The sequence below is a fragment of the Myzus persicae genome, unplaced genomic scaffold (genome assembly GCF_001856785.1).
Source record: "Myzus persicae strain clone G006 unplaced genomic scaffold, MPER_G0061.0, whole genome shotgun sequence".
Classification (NCBI taxonomy): domain Eukaryota; kingdom Metazoa; phylum Arthropoda; class Insecta; order Hemiptera; family Aphididae; genus Myzus; species Myzus persicae.
The window spans coordinates 68,495-87,330 of NW_019102714.1; the positions used below are offsets into that span (position 1 = coordinate 68,495).

Genomic DNA, 18,836 nt, shown 5'->3' on the forward strand with positions numbered 1-18,836 from the left:
CCATTTACTCGCCATCCTCGAGAATAAATTTAACAACTACAGTTAAAGACAAATGTTGTCTAACATTAAACTGAAAAATATAAGATGAAGAAACATAGACGACGAGTAAAGAGTTATGTAATATGAGTGTAATATACCCACTTTGAACGATCGACCTTTCAACTACCTATGTATCTTATAACCATTAATTAGAATTATTTTTATTAAATTAAAATTTAATAAGAAACATTGAGTCATGACGGATTTTACTAAAGAAAAAAACAAATTTCGTTCAGACTATAATTCCAAAACGATGTCTCTTTTTTGGAGACATTAAACCTAGGATACCTACCTCAAACATGGTATTTTTTTTGCTAAAGCGTGGTTGATGACAAATGTTGTACGGCAGCTGGTGCAAGTAAAATATTTGAAATATCACGGACATCCTAAAATGTGTGTATTAGTTGGAGTATATAGAAGATGGGAAGAAAATTGAACTGTACATCAACAAAAACTTTGTTCTTCCAACAATTGAGCATTCAAAAGATGAAGCACTCGACGCACGGATGAGCGCGGAAAAAATTAAGATCTACATTTGTTATAATTTATTAATATAAGTATTGAGATTCGTTTTGTGTTTATGTATAATATATTATACAAAGCGATCAATTGAACGTGAAACACTCATTATTCAGAAACACTAAAACATTTTAAGAAGATTCGGTACCAACCTTTTTTAAGGAGTTAAATATAGGCATTTTTGTATGCGTGTGTATGAGGTTCTTGTAAATGCGTAATAAGTGATCCGTGATCATTAGTGGAAGTGATTGTGTATGAAATAAATAGCAGAGCGCTCAGATACATGCACGAACGTGTTAATAACATATTACACAAATATTAATTATTTTGCTTTTTTGGTCAGAAGTATTACATCTTGAAAACATTTTTAAATTCTTTACATATTTGATTTTTAAAAATCTAATTTTAAAGAGTTAATTAGTTAGTCAGTAGTGGTTTTGACATGGGGTGAACAAATATTTAATAAATTATTACTCTAACACAGTGACACATGTATAATATGCTTAAGTATTTTTTTAAATTTAATACCATTTCACTGACAGACGAGCGACGGCCGTGTCGAGGGTGTCCGGGTATCAGTGACAACAGCGCACAGATGTGTGAGCGCAGTCCCTGACCTAGCAAGTAGCGCGGCTGTATACATTGTACCCGATGGCCAACGTCTAGAGGTGACAGAGTTTAGCCGCCTAGGTCGGCGGTTTTTTACTGTTTTTACGCTAGCGCGTGTATGCGTATAGACGCATCCCACGTGCGAGAACTTAGGCGGCGGCGGTTACCGCCTCTGTCAAAGGCAGGTCTCTAGCGATGGCGGCGGAGAGCAGTATTGAACAGCAACGGATATAATATTATAACGTTACAGCGACACGCAGCCATTCTCAAGTTCTGTACAATAATATTTCAATTTGTTGTTTGTCTATTGAATTTAATTCAATATTTTAAATTAAAGTAAATTAATACAATCATAAATAGTGACTCAACAAATATTTTTTGATTTCTTAACTTAAATTTATTGTCTCGCCCCCCAAAACCACCATTGTAAGGAGTTCAATTTCGAAAAAGTTTCAAAATTGTTTTTAAAAAAAATTTCATGACGAATTAAAAAATGTTTTTCAGAAGTTTTATCATTTGAGTTTATGATTAGGATAGACGGTACAGTTGGCATGGAGTATTTTTTGTTAGAAAAAAGAGACGGGATTCTTAAGAAATAAATTATAATTTTTAAGTTTTTTATTCTTTTATAAAATTGTATTAATGGGTATTCTAAATTCGCAGTTCCCGAACTTTTTTGACTCGTGGCAACCTTTTTGAAATAGGGATTTTACAGGGCTCCTTTCCCAACTCATATGGCATGACAAATAGTACGAAGTTCTACAGCAGCAAGGCACCAGTGCACTGTGGCAACCAGGGCGCCGGGATGTACACTTTGGAAACTGCTGTTCTAAATAATATTCTACTTAAGAATACAAAATTAAATATATACGTTATTTCTCAAAAGAGTTAACAACTTAAAAATAATAACGAAAAAAATATTAAAATAGTAAATATAATATTTTGTAATGTAAAAGAAATATTTTCAAAATTGTTAGTATTTCTGAACTAATGAGTAGTTCAGGTTAATCGATCATCCAGTATACGTAGAAGCTCGTATTAGGAACACTTTTGGACCAAGGTGAAATATATCCATAAACCAATTGTTTTTGTTAATAGGTATGTACCTAGGGCCAGCGAATCCCTAGACATTTTGTTTCAATAATTCGATTGTATCAATTACCTATGTTCCTAATAAGCAGCTTCTATCGTATATATTAAAACATTCTAACTGCTAAGTATGGGATGTTTTTGTATGCAAGTAAACAAAAAGATAATGTCAACTATGTTATTTCTGAGAAATTTAAAAACAAATGTAAGTTGCAAGTTATAATTATATTCTGATTTATGTATTGTATATTTTTATTTTTATTTTATCTGTATTATTACAAAAAAGTTATTGTTATAAAATCCATAATTGTTTATGTTATTCAATCTTATTTTGACTAAAAAAATTATATTCATGGTATTCCATTTCAAAGAACTAATTACGCACTTTGTTCACCTATTAATAGATTAATGAAAATAACTAATGACGTCCAAATAGATCTATTTAGTTTTCCTTCTTTTGATTGTTTTTGTAACTATATTGTGTATCTTTAAATTATTTCTGCTACCTATATTATTATTGTCATATTATGTTTTTATTTTGTTTTTATAGTTTTTAATATTATTATTTTTATTTATACTTATACTATTTACTGTATTTCTTTTTAATAGATTTAAGTCTACAAAATTGTTATTAAATTATAAAAAATTGTAATTGGGTTTTACCCGTTTAAATTAATAATAAATAAATAAATAAAATAATAAAAACTATTTAACAAAAAATTGTATATTCATCTTGATTCCATATAAATTTAATTTCATACTTATATGAGTTATTCTCTACCCTGCGAAACTAGATTTTTATGATTTAACCTCATAAGTATGCAAGAGTTTAACAATGGTAAAGACATGGGTCACTTGTAACTTGTAAGATACTTTAAATAAGTATATTATAAATTCAAAATTTTAGTTTCTATCAAAATGTCATTTAAACTGCCTATATCAAACTCCTTAAAAACCGAGTGTGTGGTATCCTCGAAAGTAATTTTGTTCTGTATACTAAGGATTGCACAATCATATGCATATTTGCATATGTTGAGTAATATTATAACTGTGCATAATTAAAAAAATGCTCTAAGATTCTAGTAACAAGTCCATCATATATAATTTAGAAAATGTAACTTATTGTACGTTTGAATTATTGAACCCTCCTTTAAAATGCTATGAAACTTGGATCTTTAGTCATCATTAGTCATCGTACTTATTGTATAAACGTGTTGCTTCTTCTTTCGTGATTATATCGTGATTGCAATTTCGAACATCGGAGTCTTTTGAACCCTACCCCCCCCCCCCCCGGCTACGGCCTTGCACACAGTACAACATTATGGCTTTTACATAATTCCTTAAAAAGTGCAAATATCAATACCAATGATTTTAAGCAATTGCACACTTAAGTATAAGAATATTATTCATCGTAGAGTTAAGATTTGTATTAGGTACAAAGCATGTATACTGTTTTTTTTTATTTGTGAAAAAAACTAGTAGGTAATCCACACAAATTGAAAACTAGTCCTCAAAATCACGTATATGAGAAAATTTTAAAAACCACAAAGGTGTTACCTGCTGGCAAAATGCACCTCAAAATATGAAAAATTTAGCAATTTACCTGATATTGAATAAAAATATAAAATTAAAACTTGTAAAATACTATCGAGTTTTAATTCATGATTTACAATTGGTGCGAGTGTGCGACATAAGGACCAATTTTGAAAGATGTAAAACTGGATAAAGTACATAATCATCATCATATTAAAAAAAAAATGTTTTATTATAAATTAATTGATTAATTAATAAATGGATGAAACAACCTCAAAAATACAACAATATTACAGTTACAATGGATCAATTAGAAATAACATTAATTATAAAATGATAAAAAATCAATAATACATAATTTTTAAATACTACTATCGTGGGCAATATTTTACAATACACAGGGTCTGTCAAGACTCAAAAAGACAGTTTCTATTGAGATTACATATAGTAAATGTGTATGATATGTTATTATAATCTTCACAGCTCGCGGTACACTCAGACTCGGTACATTATTTTAACTCTTAGTCATTGCACAGATGAGTTAAAACGTTTTGAACTGTTTGTACGTATAATATAATAATTCGATTTCTAGACAACTTATATACTGTAAAATCATAAAACATGAAACGCTATGATATTTTTACTTAATACTATTGAGTCTATAGACTATAGGTAGATTCAAGTTGGATGGAAATGATCATACTGCAACAATAGGTAGAGCGGTTGAGTTCATCACAGCCGTTCTTATCGGTAATATTGTTGTTTAGTAGAAATGTCTGAAAATTATAAAAAAATATATGAAACATTTAAATACAATTGTATTTTATAAATTTTTTTTTGTTCGCTTTTGTAAACATTTAACATTACATTGTTTCAAGGATTTGTTGTTGTTTTATTGTAATAACTACTATTCATTTTTTATAAGGTTTAATATTAATACCTATTTATTTGTTACATTGTGTATTGTCTTTACATTACAATACAATATTTAATAAAAATCATGATTTCCTTTTATAGGTACTTCAGAATTATAAGTTCATAGGTATTATATTTTTTAATTATAATTAATTAATAAAATGGATAGTTGACCCAACTGAACTATTTAGTTGTGAATATTTTCTAAAAAAAAATGAATTTACTATTTTGTATAGGTATATAAACAAAATATTATCAACTAAAATATTACGTAGACAGAACTAGTCAGAGTACGAACCTATAAAATATATTTAACAGACAATTATGAGACAGGCTGTGATGTATTGTATCAATATGTGTCCAAGTATAAACGATGCACGTTTAGCAAAATATGTTTTTGTGTTATAGACGGTTATAGACTTATAGTCTAATTAAATGTATAAAGACATTTCATTTAGGGGCCTATGTCCTTGAAGTTATTAAGGGGAATTCAATTAGACAACCAAATAACATAGATGCTATGTTTTATATTAGATAAATATAAATTATTAATTATAAAATATGTAACAGATATTTGAGTACGTTTGTCACTCAACAGTCAACACATTCATAATTCTCAGCGAAATTGGCTATAAAAGCATTTTACATTAAATTGTGTGTACTCCAAAGAGTTTTAAATCATAAGTATTTTACCATCAGCACAATTACAAAAATGATTATATAATTCCTATTACTAATAATTAGGAAGACACCTTCACTTATCAACAGTTTGTAAAAAAACTTTGTTTTGCACAAAATAAATAACCAATAATTAAGCTATACAATCATAGTGGAAACTTGAAGCAAAATATGTCACGATACCGAGTACAATATATTTTGTAGTCAAAACGTTTTTATTGGATATCGATGAAAATTACTATTATGATAATTGTATTTTATTTGTGTTATTTAAAAACAAAAATTAAAACTATACGACACAGAAAATATTGAACTCGGTGTAGAGGATAAATTTTGTTTCTAATCTTTGACTGTAGTTTGAGTGATTCTTTCTCATTCAAAATGGTTTTTTCAACCACAAGCGGATGGGCGTTTGTGTGTTGAGTCTTCTTAAGACGATGTAAGCGCATATTATTGTCTATTCGTTTTCTCTTTCCATGATCCAAGCACAAAAATGAAGAAACGCATTCACGTAAAATCATTGTTTTTTCTTGTAGCTTTCGAGTAATCTTAATCATAGAGCATAATATTTTAGAGGCTATATATCGGTTTTGTATTTGATTTTATTATTTAGCTTATACACATATTGATTCAAATGGATATTAAATTGTTTGGAGGCAATGAATGTGTTTTAACTATTTCGTGCGTTGATTCAAAGATAAAAAACAAACATGGTGAGCTGAGTATACGGAACATGACATGACGTGATGTAGTGTGAATCCGGCTTAAAATAGCACCTATAATTAATGAAAAATAAAAATAATAATACTGTTGTTGCGGTGGTGGCGATTGTGGAAACGGCGAGGTTCACCGTTTCTTGTTGTTCTGCATCCGGGCGGCCGCGTTCCGCTGCCGGTCCGCGCACAAAGGCATATGCCTCTCCGCGGACGCCTCGTTGAACGTCCGGCCACAGTGCGGGCACTTAACCAGGTCCGAGTCAATCTCGTCATCCTGGTCCGCCGTCGCGTTCTCCAGCTCCGGCGGCAAGTCCTTCACCGTGCCGCCCGCAGCCAGATGTCTTTGCACTGCCCTTGCGGCCCGCACGTTGCGCAACAGCTGGTCATGCTTCCTGCGCCACGCGTCCTTTTTCTTCTGAAGCTTCTCGGCGACCCGCTGGTCCTCCTTTTGGCTCTGCACAAAAAACAAAGCGTTAAAAACAGCTGTTGTGGGATAATAAGTATCCCCACTTAAATTAACTAATTCAAGATATTTTTTCATTGACTTTTCCATCTCGAATTGTCCACCTACAACCCTTAGCATATATTGTTTTGATCTGTGAAATGTCAATAATTTACTACAATATACTTCTCCACAGTCCATACAACCTTCAATTGTTTACAAACGCTACGAAACCGTTACTCTTACAAAAAATGCATGGGTATGTGAAGTCCTCTTAGACACATGTTTTCGCTATGCAATCTATATGGGCCCTGCCAACTCACACTATCCATTAAATAGGTTACCAACCTTTTTCTTGAACGATGTAACGTCCACACCGGCCTCAGCGGCCACGGCTTCCAGCCTCTTTTTGCTCGTGTCGAACACTTTGCGCTTGCGGTCGCGGTCACGCGTGCGGCGGCACACCTGCTCGTGCTTGGGCAGCCTGTCGGCAGCAAAGTCCCTGGCGCACAATGGGCAGCGGGCCATGCCCTTGGCTGGCGGGCCTCTGTCCGCGGACAGTTGCTGTTTCAGGGGCTGTGGTCGTGGTGACCCCGTGGTCGGCGTAGTCGGCGTGGCGCGCTTAACGACCGGTGGCCTGGGAGCGGCCTTGGCCGGAAGTGGTGATACGCGCCTCGCGGCAGCTGGCTTTTGCGGAAGCTTGGCCGCCCTGACCAAAGGTTTCTGGATGCCAGCCTCCCTGGCCGCGGTCACGCTGGCCACCGCCGCGGCTGCACCAGCGCCCGCCGCTAGTGCGTTTATCACCGTCGGCTGCACGACTGGCGGCAATAGCAACCTGTTGGAGTCATTTGATGTGGCCTTTTTAGCAACGCGACCCACGCCACCACCGCCGCCACCACCACCACCGCCGCCAACGTTACCGTTGACTGTGGCCAGTGGTTTTTTCACGACCGTCGCGGTTTTGCTGTTTATTCGTGCCGCCGGTCGCTGCAACTGTTGCTGTGGACAAACAAACACTAATTTATACATCATCGGCGTCATTGTAATCCTCTATTGGTAAGTTTAGTATAATTCAATAACAGTAGGTACATTTGAACTTTAAAACGTAAAAACAAATTATTTTAAATTTATTACTTTTGGTACAATTTATACTCAACAATGATCCTACACACATGCAACTAAACGTGTCTAATTATATAATAATTTATTACTGAACTAGTGAAATACTTGTAACGATCGGGTGTACTATAGCCTTTAGCGAGAGATAATAGCGAGAGTAATTGACTGGTTTAGAATAAATGAGTTATTACTAAAAGCTATAAAGTTAATCTGTTCATAATGTATCAAATAAAAATCAAAACGATTCAGCAAGTTTTTCCAAGGCAGTTGGACTGTGTTTAGAATTTTTACTAATTATTTCGATTTGAAAGTAAATCTTGCGACATGAGTCAAAATGTGTATTAAAATCCACAACTTTTTATGAAGTTGTAAAAAAAATTTCTATTAAGTTTCTTACATACTTATTACTTATTAAAAAGGGACTTTTAGCTTTTACGCACTATATAGGTAATAATTTACTCGGCTGTATAATTAAAAGCTAACCTACATAATACATAATATAAATAGTAAATACTCTGAAATTGATTATGTATCAATTTATTTGTCAAAAACAATAGTTTATAGGTTATCAACTTAATAGCTATACTAATATATTCTTATATAGGTATAAAGTATAAAACATTTTACTGTTATACTTTATATGAAGTATTTCAACTTTACAAGCTTAAATAAATTATTTAACATGATTGTTTTTAGAATTAATATTTTCGATTATGAATATACAATTGGACCTATTAAACTATTACATAATTTCGATTAACTAAAGATTTCCTTAGTGTAAATATTATTATGAATGCAGTTCAGATAAATAAAATAAATGAGTAATACATTTCAACAGTTACAGTTCTACATTATTCCTGACGACAACTATTCACATGATACAACTGAACATAAGAATCATCTTGACTGTAGGAGAATCCTGAATCATATCATTATTTTGTTTTTATTAAAAATAAATGAATATCACAAACTACCTCCAAAATTAAAAACAATACATTTAATAAGAGTACTGAGATGGAAAGAATGTTCATCAGGATATACATACTAAGTTTATTATTATCTATCTCAGTCAGTAACCTATTATTATTTATGGTGTACATAATATATAATTGCATTATGTTTGTTTATTTTGTATAAGTATTTAATGTTTACAAATGTTGTTTCGATGCAATTTTCTGCGGTTATCATCTCACATGATATGAAACACGCACATGCATTACACACAGCGCAGTTATTTTTGATGCTACTTATTATAATATACTACTATTATAATATTTAATTACGATATAAAGAAAAAAATAACAAGCCCAATAAAAAAAACTAATGCAAACTACGATATGCAAAATCGATAACTCTTTCACGACATGCTATTTGGTCAAAACGTAATTAATTTTTTTATGGAAATACATAAACATACAAACGACACAACGTTAAACATTTTTAATTTATATTTCATGTATTTAAAACGACCACTGAGCACAAAATACCAACTTTATATATAATTCCAACTCCAACAGTTATTTTATATTATAGACTCATAACCAAATTAATTTAATGTCTAATTAGAATATAAATGCACATCTTAGTTCAGAATGTGAATAAATTATACTTAAATATTAATAATACTATGTTATCAACAGTCACATATGAGGAGAATACGAGCAGTGCATTTATTGATATCAATAGTATATTGTCTTAGCAGAGCAGTTATTGCAATAAAAATATTCAAAATTGCATCACCAACAATTCGATAAGTTGCGTACAATATAAATTTATGTTACGTATATAAGCATACACAATACATTTTTTAATGTTTACAAATACTGTTTCATAAAATCACATGTTTTTAAACATATTATACATAAATCTATGCACAGACAATAAAAATAAAAATAAATTCAATTAAATGACCTAATCACCAAATTAAAAAAAACTGTTCAATAAGTTCACATGCATTCGTAAAATAACTAGGTACATAGGTACGTTAGGTACTTTCCTATAGGGGCATGACGTCAAAAATATTTTACATTTAAAAATGTTTACATACATGTATGATTTTTATCATGAATCACTCACATTATTTTGAAAACTATTACGTTTAAGAAAATATTTTTTTTATACATTATTAAGTAGTAAAAAAAGTAAAAACCAAAAATGTTGGCTTACTACTCCACTCATATAAACATGTATAATATATCTATAACCCATAAGCTACTTAACCAAAATTAGATTTTTACACATCCAAAAACCAAATAATATTTTACTCAGAAATATGAAATTAAAAATATATGTTTTAGTACCAAAAAGTAAAAAACTATGACTAAAAAATAGTAGAAAAAATGTTTTTAATACGTACAGTTATTTAAAAAAAAAACAATTTTCGAAGCGTTTATATTGTTTTTGAAATAATGTACGATTTATGATAAAATAATCACCAGAAGAATTAAGTTTCATTGATTTACATACATTCGTCAAATAAAAATAAAAATGTACTTTAAAATTTAAAAACACAAATATGTATATATAAAATCGTTCACCAGAATACCTGAAATGAGTGTATAATTCAAAATTTAAACTTCATGATTATAAATTTTAATAATAACTATAGCAAACTAGCAAACTGGCAACGGAGAAATAATGTTACTTTAGAGTTAAAGACAAAGTTTAAACGTTCAGAGTTAATTCATATAGATTATATTATCGTTTGCAGGCAAAATTTACCTATAAGTTTATAGTAATATTACAGGTTTTAACCCTAACGTTCTTGACGTTGACATAACTGTTCTAACACAAGTTAATCACTGACTTTCCCATTTTTTTAGTTTAAAAATGATGATGAGCTATGTAGTATATACATGGGTTAGGTACATGCAGTGGTGGATTTAGCGTCTGGCAAAGTAAGCAGTTCTCTAGGGCGTCAAATTTTTAGGGGCGAACTTTTTAGGCCAATATTTTATTGAGAATACCTATTAGGTTTTAACAAAACACCTAACACGTTCTTGTTAGTATAATTAGTATTTCTACTTCAAAAAGTACGAGTAGCCTATAAATATTTTTGTGAACCCTTTTCTTCTTTAAACACACTTAAAAACATGGAGCAAAATTAAATATCAGAAAAAGCTAAAAAAAACTTCACCCAATTTATAAAACTGATTTAGATTATGAAGAGTTTGAGCCTAAACATATTACATTTTCGATCTTTTTCAATTTCAAAATATAATGAAGAAAAATTCACAGCACTAAAACTTTTGAAAATAATTTTTCAAAATGATTTGAAATCAGTGTTTCCAAACATAGAAATAACGTTAAGGATTTATATTTCAACAACTGCCACTATATAACTACTGTTCTGCAGAAACATCATTTTCTTCTTTAAAGGGAATAAAAATGTATTTGCTTCCAAAATTAGGACAAGAAAAATTATACTCTTTAGCGATTTTGTCGATTGAAAGTGAAATGACTCAAGAAATACAATTTAAAGATATAATTCAAACTTTTGCAGTAAAAAAGCAAGATGCAAAAATATGAAATAATTTTTTTTCTTTACAATATGTTTTATAATAATAATAATAAGTAAGAGTTTTTAAGTTTAATTTGTTGTTAGATTGTTTTTTTTTTAATGGTATAATTTAAATTTGATTTGTTTTGAACACATTAGTTTGTTTAATTAACCTAATTATATCTGTACAATAATTATATTTAATTGGTAGCCGGTAGGGCAAATTCATTCGAAAACCTGATGATAGATCATATTTTAATACATTTTGTATTGGTATAGTCTGTAGGATTTTTTTTTTTTTTGGTAGTAATGTTAAATAAGTGCCTAATTTTAAAATACTTTTTTATCATCGATGGGGCGGCAATTGTATAAATCCGTCTATGGTTACATGCCAACTCTGTATCCGGCACAAATGATTACAAATTATTATAACGTATCCATTATATTTATGGTCTAGCTACTCAACAAATTTGTGACGCCACGCTGACTATGTAGGGTAACTACTTTACCGTGTCACAACAATATCAAAATATCACACAGACACACGACTACTCTATTAAATAACTATTACGTGTTGGACGATAATACTATTATTACGACGACGCGCCAACATAATAATATTATTTTATAGCAACAATATGCACATGCAGCATGCCCATCGTCAGCGGACGACTGCCGTGAGACGATAATGACCTGTTGCCGTTGATCGTTGTCGCCATCGCCGTCGTCGTCAGCGCTGCCGTCACCATTACCATCACCGTAATCACCGGCGTCACCTGCACGTCCTGCCGCCGCCCGTTTCGGAATACCGCCGCCTTTATCCGGCCCGGCCGCTGGTGGCTGCGGTGGCCGTTGTGCCCCTCCCGCCCTGCCGGGTCCGTTGCTGCCGTCCAGCAACCACTTGAGCTCGGGCGCCGACTGGGCGGTCTTCATTTTGCCGGCTCCCCCGCGGAACGATTCCGACAGCAGCTGTCCGCCCAGGTTGGGCAGCCTGCCGAACAGCGCGAGAAGTTCGCTGCGCACGTCGCCGCCGTCCGCGGCGCTGATGCCCACCAAGTCGGCGCCACCGCCAGCGGTAAAGCAGACGGTCTTGCACAGCGGATCGTCGTCGGCGCCGGACAGCGGTCTCAGGGGCCGCGACCGGTCGCGACCGGTCAGACTCCGGCGCCGCTGCCGTCGCTGTTGCTGGTGGTGCTGGTAGCCCGGGCCCTGCAGTTGTTGGCTCCGCTCGGCAAACAGCTGTCGTACCTTTGAGCCGTGTCAAGTTAATTAGACAATGCTCCAGAGTAACGCACCGTCATATGCAGTTGCAGGCAGTGTTTGGAAAGAACGTGGTTTATCAACGCACGTTCACGTTCATATTTAGTGAATGATGCGCGAACGTCACTAGTTTTTTTTTTTTTCAAAATATCGAACTTGAACGTGAACGACGTTTTTATTTTAACAAATTCGAACATTTTTTAAGAACCTCAATTTATTTACCATTTAATAATTACCTAATATATGTTTAAACTTTAAAATATATTGATTAATTATATTGTATAATAATATTTTTTTATCATTCACTTGGAAATATAGCGTTTCCAGCGTTCCGTTTCAAACAAAAAAAATAAGAGATAAGCTCAAAAAAAAGGGGGGACTCCGCCTTCCAGCCATATTTGGTCGATTTATTATTAACCCATATTGTCACTATATTTACACTGAAATAAAAATGTTGATGTGTGACTTGTAGTTTGATAAATTGTATACGTATGGAGGTAAATCAAGTTCATCAAGCCATCTCAATTATTACAAAAACGTATAGAACAATATTGATTGCATCGTGCATGGGCCACTTAAAATAGAAACGAGCAGCTTTTTAACGGTCCCTAATTCCTCTGGAGAAGCGGTGGATGCGACGATTTCTGCATTACATATTATGGCAACCATATACAAATGAGATTTGTTAATATTTACTAATATCAGAGAAAGGCGTGGATCACGGTCTCGGAATAATAGAACTATTGGTACTTACCGATGAAATAATGCTGTGGGATCTAATGTGCTCCCTGTAGTTAACCACGCTACGTATCGTTTCCAGTCCGCACTATCTCAATCCGTAGGCACAACAATAAGTGTGGGCCACAACACACTCGGAGACACGATAAAAGTGAGTTGTACACACTATAATAATATAGACTCGTGGGTGATTTGAATGGTTGTTGGATTTATGGGTTATGTGTATTAACATGGTAATAAAATTGACCACAATAATAGTTTGAGCACGTTTTAAAATGTCCCATTAAAAACCCTGAACTTTTTTGACCATAGAATATAGAAGAAATATCAATTAACCACTCGTGTGTGCAATAATATACGTTCACACATAGGTATTTAAAATATTATTTTCCTATTGGGTACCTGTAATTATTTACTCGTCTGTATATCAATCAAATTTCAAAATTATTAAAAATATTTTTACATGCCAGTAGGTAGTGTCTATACCCATCACGTTTACTTTGAAAAATATGCACATAACTCAATTTTAAAGGTTTTTCCTCAATGTAAAATTGTATGTTGTACATTGAATTCAGCACAATCTTGGTGTTGTCGTGTGTAGGCACTTCATTATTATAGAATACTAGTATAATAAATACGAGGTACTCATAGGTAAATTGATTAAATTTTTTTCTGTTTGCTCTGTATTTGTCACTTAAACAAATAAAGATAACATATTTTGCAAATTTAAAATAGCTATCGCTCTACCTAATGGATTATACTTCTCTGACTGATTATGTTTTTACTTAATATATTTTCATATACACTACCTAATTCAAACTTAACCCACTGATAGGGGCTGGAAAACCAAATGATGAACAACCAAATACAACGAACATATCTGAAGCTCTTCATAGGCATTTTAATAACCAAAATGTATCTACTATATTGTGTATATTCTGTGCGCAAACGAATACGAAAAAAATAATTGGTGCTCAAACGATTCATAAAAATGTGGGCAAATAATAGTTATAATTTTAGTATATGTACCTACGCAGACTAGAGCCGCCAAAAAAGTTGTCAAATGGATATTAAATAAAAAGCAATAATTCCTGTTACTGACTATTTATTCCGTATCAATATTTGTATTAAAAAATAACACAATTGCCTCTCGGTCGTCGTTTTAGATACGCCACTAAGTGGAGTCTATTATATTATGTAGCGGTGGGTGGGTCGATATATTCGGTATTTTCCATTACGTATTTATACGAGCAAATATATGAGTTTTAGATTACTTCCAAGCCACTGTTTTAGGACACACACATAATATATTATTTTTTTATTATAGTATTATAGTGAAATGAGTAAAAAAAGTATCATTTTAGAATTGAATAATAACTTAATAAGAAAACGATTTCGAGAGATAAAGCGAATCGTTTCAGTGTGCGTCGACGATGACACCGCCGTCGTCATTCCGTGCTAGACATATTATGTTTACGGTTATTATTCGAACGGCGACATCGATATACATGATAAAATATACCATATTATGCTAATAATATTATTTTCATATATCAAGAAAATGTCAGATCATTATTTGTTGTGATCGCCTCTATTTAACCGACGTGCAACATACCTAATTTACGTATAGCAGAACCAAGTCCGTATTATTACTTTTAATATTAGAGTGAATTCACATATCATCAAACTTTAAGTTAAAAATATTACCTGTTTCCCTAAGTTGGTTTTTGTGTGATATTTTCATTTTTATGTAAGTTATGAGCATGTAAATTATTAGAATTTAAAAACGCTTATAAATTGTATAAAAATTAAAATATCGAAAAAAGCCAACGTAGCCGCACAAGCGATGTTCTTAGCTTAAAGTTGGGTAACAAGTGGTGTTATCTTAATATTTAAAGTAATAACACAGGGCTGGTTCTACTAAACATAAATTTTGCACGAGGATCAGTGAGAGAGAAAAAATGGTGAGCTGACATTCTCATAACAAAACTCTGACGAGACCACGCAAATACGCCATGGCTATATAGTATAGTGTACTAAACGGTCATTCATCGATTCGTGAAAAACGATGGTTGTATTTTTATAACATGCAATGAAGTTATAATTTATTTTTTTATGAGTCATTCTTTGTTTTTGGTCAATGATCAACTATATAATATAATATACAATTATGGTCTATATCACTATATGACAAAATATGTCATTCATAATTCAGTGTTAGAGCGGTTGGGTGTAGGAGTGGTTCCTATCTAAATGTCAAATTATAATATATTTATAAGTTTCATAAACAATACTAGTAACTAATATTATATTATTAATGTATTTAACCATAAAATATTTCATCAATATTCAAAGTATAATATAGTTCTATTTTTATATTCATTTTAATTCATTTTACACTATATTGTATTTTAGGCGGGTATCAGCACCAATGGTATTAGGTACCAATAACAGAAATCGTAATACGTATAATAAATTGTGCGATGTAAAATATTTAAATAATATTGTGCGCACTGCACAACAGCAATCTATTTGATTCGATGATACTGAAAACATATTTGTGTATAAAGGCTGTTCTTACGATACCCGGTTAGGTGTCAGTAAATGCTATTTGGATGATAACAGCTTTTATTACCGTTAGAATTCAGCCAGTTAAGCGTCCATTAACTTTAACCGGAGATGGTAAAAACCAGCCTAAACCTGTAATAGTATTACACTATAGCGACTTGGTGCAGTTTCGTACTGCACTAATCCATTATAATTCCTATCATAATATAAAACATAATAATATGTCAAGAAACTTTCATTGCCAATTCAAATCTTAAAATTAAATAACCAAAAGAAACCTTAATCACTAGGCACAGGGAGTTTTTTCGTTATAAATTATAAAATATCTTTAACTATAAATCTAACTATAAAAATTAAAGTTATAACTAGCTTTTCAAAATATTACAAAATATGTAATATCAACTAATAAATTATATTTTATAATACGAGAACGTGGGGAATACTGCAGTGCATGTTGCAGGATATGATTTCACTATAATATATTATTATAAGTTACTTATTTACTGCTGGTGCTTACCGTAAACACTACCTACGTAATGACATGATGATATGTCTGATACCTCTAGACAACGGGACAACTAGATTTTTACCAAACAAATAAAAACCCCACCTGTAGTATATAGACTGTGAGCTAGTCACATTTTATCGTTTACCTTCAACACGCGTAGTAGAAACATAATTTATTACTTTTCTTTTGATAGAATATAAGCGAAAAAACAAAATATTACTCTTATAGCATACCTTTCCCTTTACGTCAACCTGTAAGACAGAATCTCCGCCACTTCCGGATCCAACTGGCCTGCGCTGCTGCGGCTGCGGTTGCACAGGGGCGATGGCGCCGACAATCCGCCGAACTGGTGGCACCGGAAGATCACCGCTTCCGGTGGTCTTGGTCGATGAGGTGGTTGACGACGTCGTAGACCCACCGACGGTGCTTTTGACAGCCGCCACGGTGGCTAAATGCCTCTGCTGGAACTTTTTCTGCACAAAGTCATATAATATGATTGTAGTAAAATATATCATTATAACACTCTGCAATACACGGTCCTAGAAGGTAGATTGGCTCGGTCATAATATAGACACCCGTTTATAAATACAGAGGAATTTTCAGTAATTATTTATTCTGTATCTACTACATAAATACTTTTATATATGTGACTGACCGTTGATCAATCACACATTCAGTAGGTCTCATTAAAATATCGATATGCTAGTATTACTACCTAACTTTGTACGTAGGTATTATGATATTTAAATTTACTATTGTAATAGACAATATTAGATATTTAGTATATATTTAACAAACGCTGACAGCATAACAAGAAAAAAAATCTTAATTTGATAACTAAAATATAAATTAAAAATATTTTAAGCACCTATGTATTATATTTTTTAGTATCTGCCAATCTATAATTATATATTTTATACTTACAGAGAAGGAACAAGTTTATTACTTATTTTAAAACTCTGTTGTTTCTGCTCTCACGGCAGGTTCAAAGGTCTTAAAAGGGGGAGGTGAGAGGAGCAGTTTATTAGTTATAGGCTAAAATTGAATAATCTATCTTCACATTAATCTAGATAGTAATCTAATATTTATGTAGATGTTATTTTTGTTATCTGAACTCAACACTGACTGTAATATACAACAGTGCCACCAATGCAGTAACGTTATATATATTATACGTATGAGATAGTAAATAAACTATTCTGCAACGTTTCTAGAATGTTTTGCTAACGAGCAAAAGACATTTTGTAAATAAAAGTTTAAAAAAGTGGATGTTGATATGCTGTACATTAGATGTCTAGGAGGTCGCAGTCATGGATGGTATTAAATTTGAATTCAATAACATCAAATAATTGTAAACGAAAAACGATTCTGAACGGAGACGGTATGTCAGTTAAGGATATTTTATATTGTTATTACTTGTTATTAATATGGTGGCCGAAAAGTTAAATTAATATTATTCTTAAATTACCAGTGATGCTGGAAAAATATTAAGTATAATTATGTAATATTGAACTGTTTTGGAACCGAATTACAACACAATTTGAACTTAAAATATCTGTAAAAAATAACTGTATTCATATATTTTTAAGATTTCTTAGTTGTGGAAAAAACTGCTTAATAACACACCTTGTATTATATTTTCAATCCTTAGATATAAAAATTGAAAATTGTATACATTTTCAACTGCAAAATCATTTTCAATTTTCAATTTGATACATATTGCCAACATTTGAACTTTAAATGCTTAAAAAAAAAATTAGTGCCTATATATTTTTAATATAATTTCAACTGGTATTGAAATAAGTTATCAAGAGTCTTGTATTCAATTTTCATGCTTTTTGACAAAACCAATAAAATTGCATAGATAGTTCTAGAAAAAACATTTAAAAAAATGAAAATTGAAAATGTCCGTCAACAGCTTAAAACGAGTCAAAATATTTTGAAAATTTTATCAAGTATATGAATCGATAAAATAAAAATTTGTTGTAAATTACAGGTGTCTACAATAATTTGTTATTGAATTACAACAAAATAAGAAAATCGCTACAAGAGAAATCGAGTGAATGTTGTAGAAATTTCAACTTCAAACACTCATAAAAGTCTAATTTGACTTCCTGGTAGAAATTTTTTTTTAATAAATGCAGAAAAACTTGTAAAGAATCTTAAATTAAATTTTTAAATCTTAGATATAAATAGAAAATTTTTTATAAACTGAATATAATTTGCTAGTTTTCGTGATTTTTACGAATTTTGTCAAAATTCTAAGTGTTTAAACGCTCATAAAAAATTACTGTGGATTTAAGGTCAACTTTTTTTAATTTCCATTAACAACAATTTTCAAGGCACCTTGTATTATATTTTCAAGTTTTTTGACCAAGCGAAAAATTTTTTATCGACTTGAGTTCATTAAAAACAACTAATAACCGAAAATTTGAACACAAATCTAAATATTTTGAAAATTTATGGTGTATAGAAAATGCTTATTCAAATTTTCAGTGAAAATGTCATGTATCTACGATCATTTTTGTTAGAGTTACATTATAAACCAATCGATTTGTTCGAAAAATGGTTTTGCCTAAAAATTCCGTTTTTCCTTAATTGTTT

The 18,836-nt window shown here is 31.8% G+C and overlaps 1 protein-coding gene across 4 annotated transcripts in view; it reads right to left on the reverse strand.

The window, feature by feature from the left end:
* Positions 1–4,125: 4,125 nt before the first annotated feature.
* LOC111032988 overlaps positions 4,126–18,836 on the reverse strand; it is a 29,160-nt gene continuing 14,449 nt past the window's right edge. For 2 of the 4 annotated variants that reach the window (XM_022313503.1, XM_022313504.1), the window contains exons 3-7: positions 16,466–16,705; positions 11,852–12,406; positions 6,889–7,539; positions 6,191–6,552; positions 4,126–4,565 (exon numbers count right to left, since the gene is read on the reverse strand). In XM_022313503.1, coding sequence (XP_022169195.1) covers positions 6,229–6,552; positions 6,889–7,539; positions 11,852–12,406; positions 16,466–16,705 — 1,770 coding nt within the window. In that variant the 3' untranslated portion in view covers positions 4,126–4,565; positions 6,191–6,228. The remainder of the gene's footprint in view (positions 4,566–6,190; positions 6,553–6,888; positions 7,540–11,851; positions 12,407–16,465; positions 16,706–18,836) is intronic. The other 2 variants (XM_022313505.1, XM_022313506.1) reach the window with 2 other exon arrangements.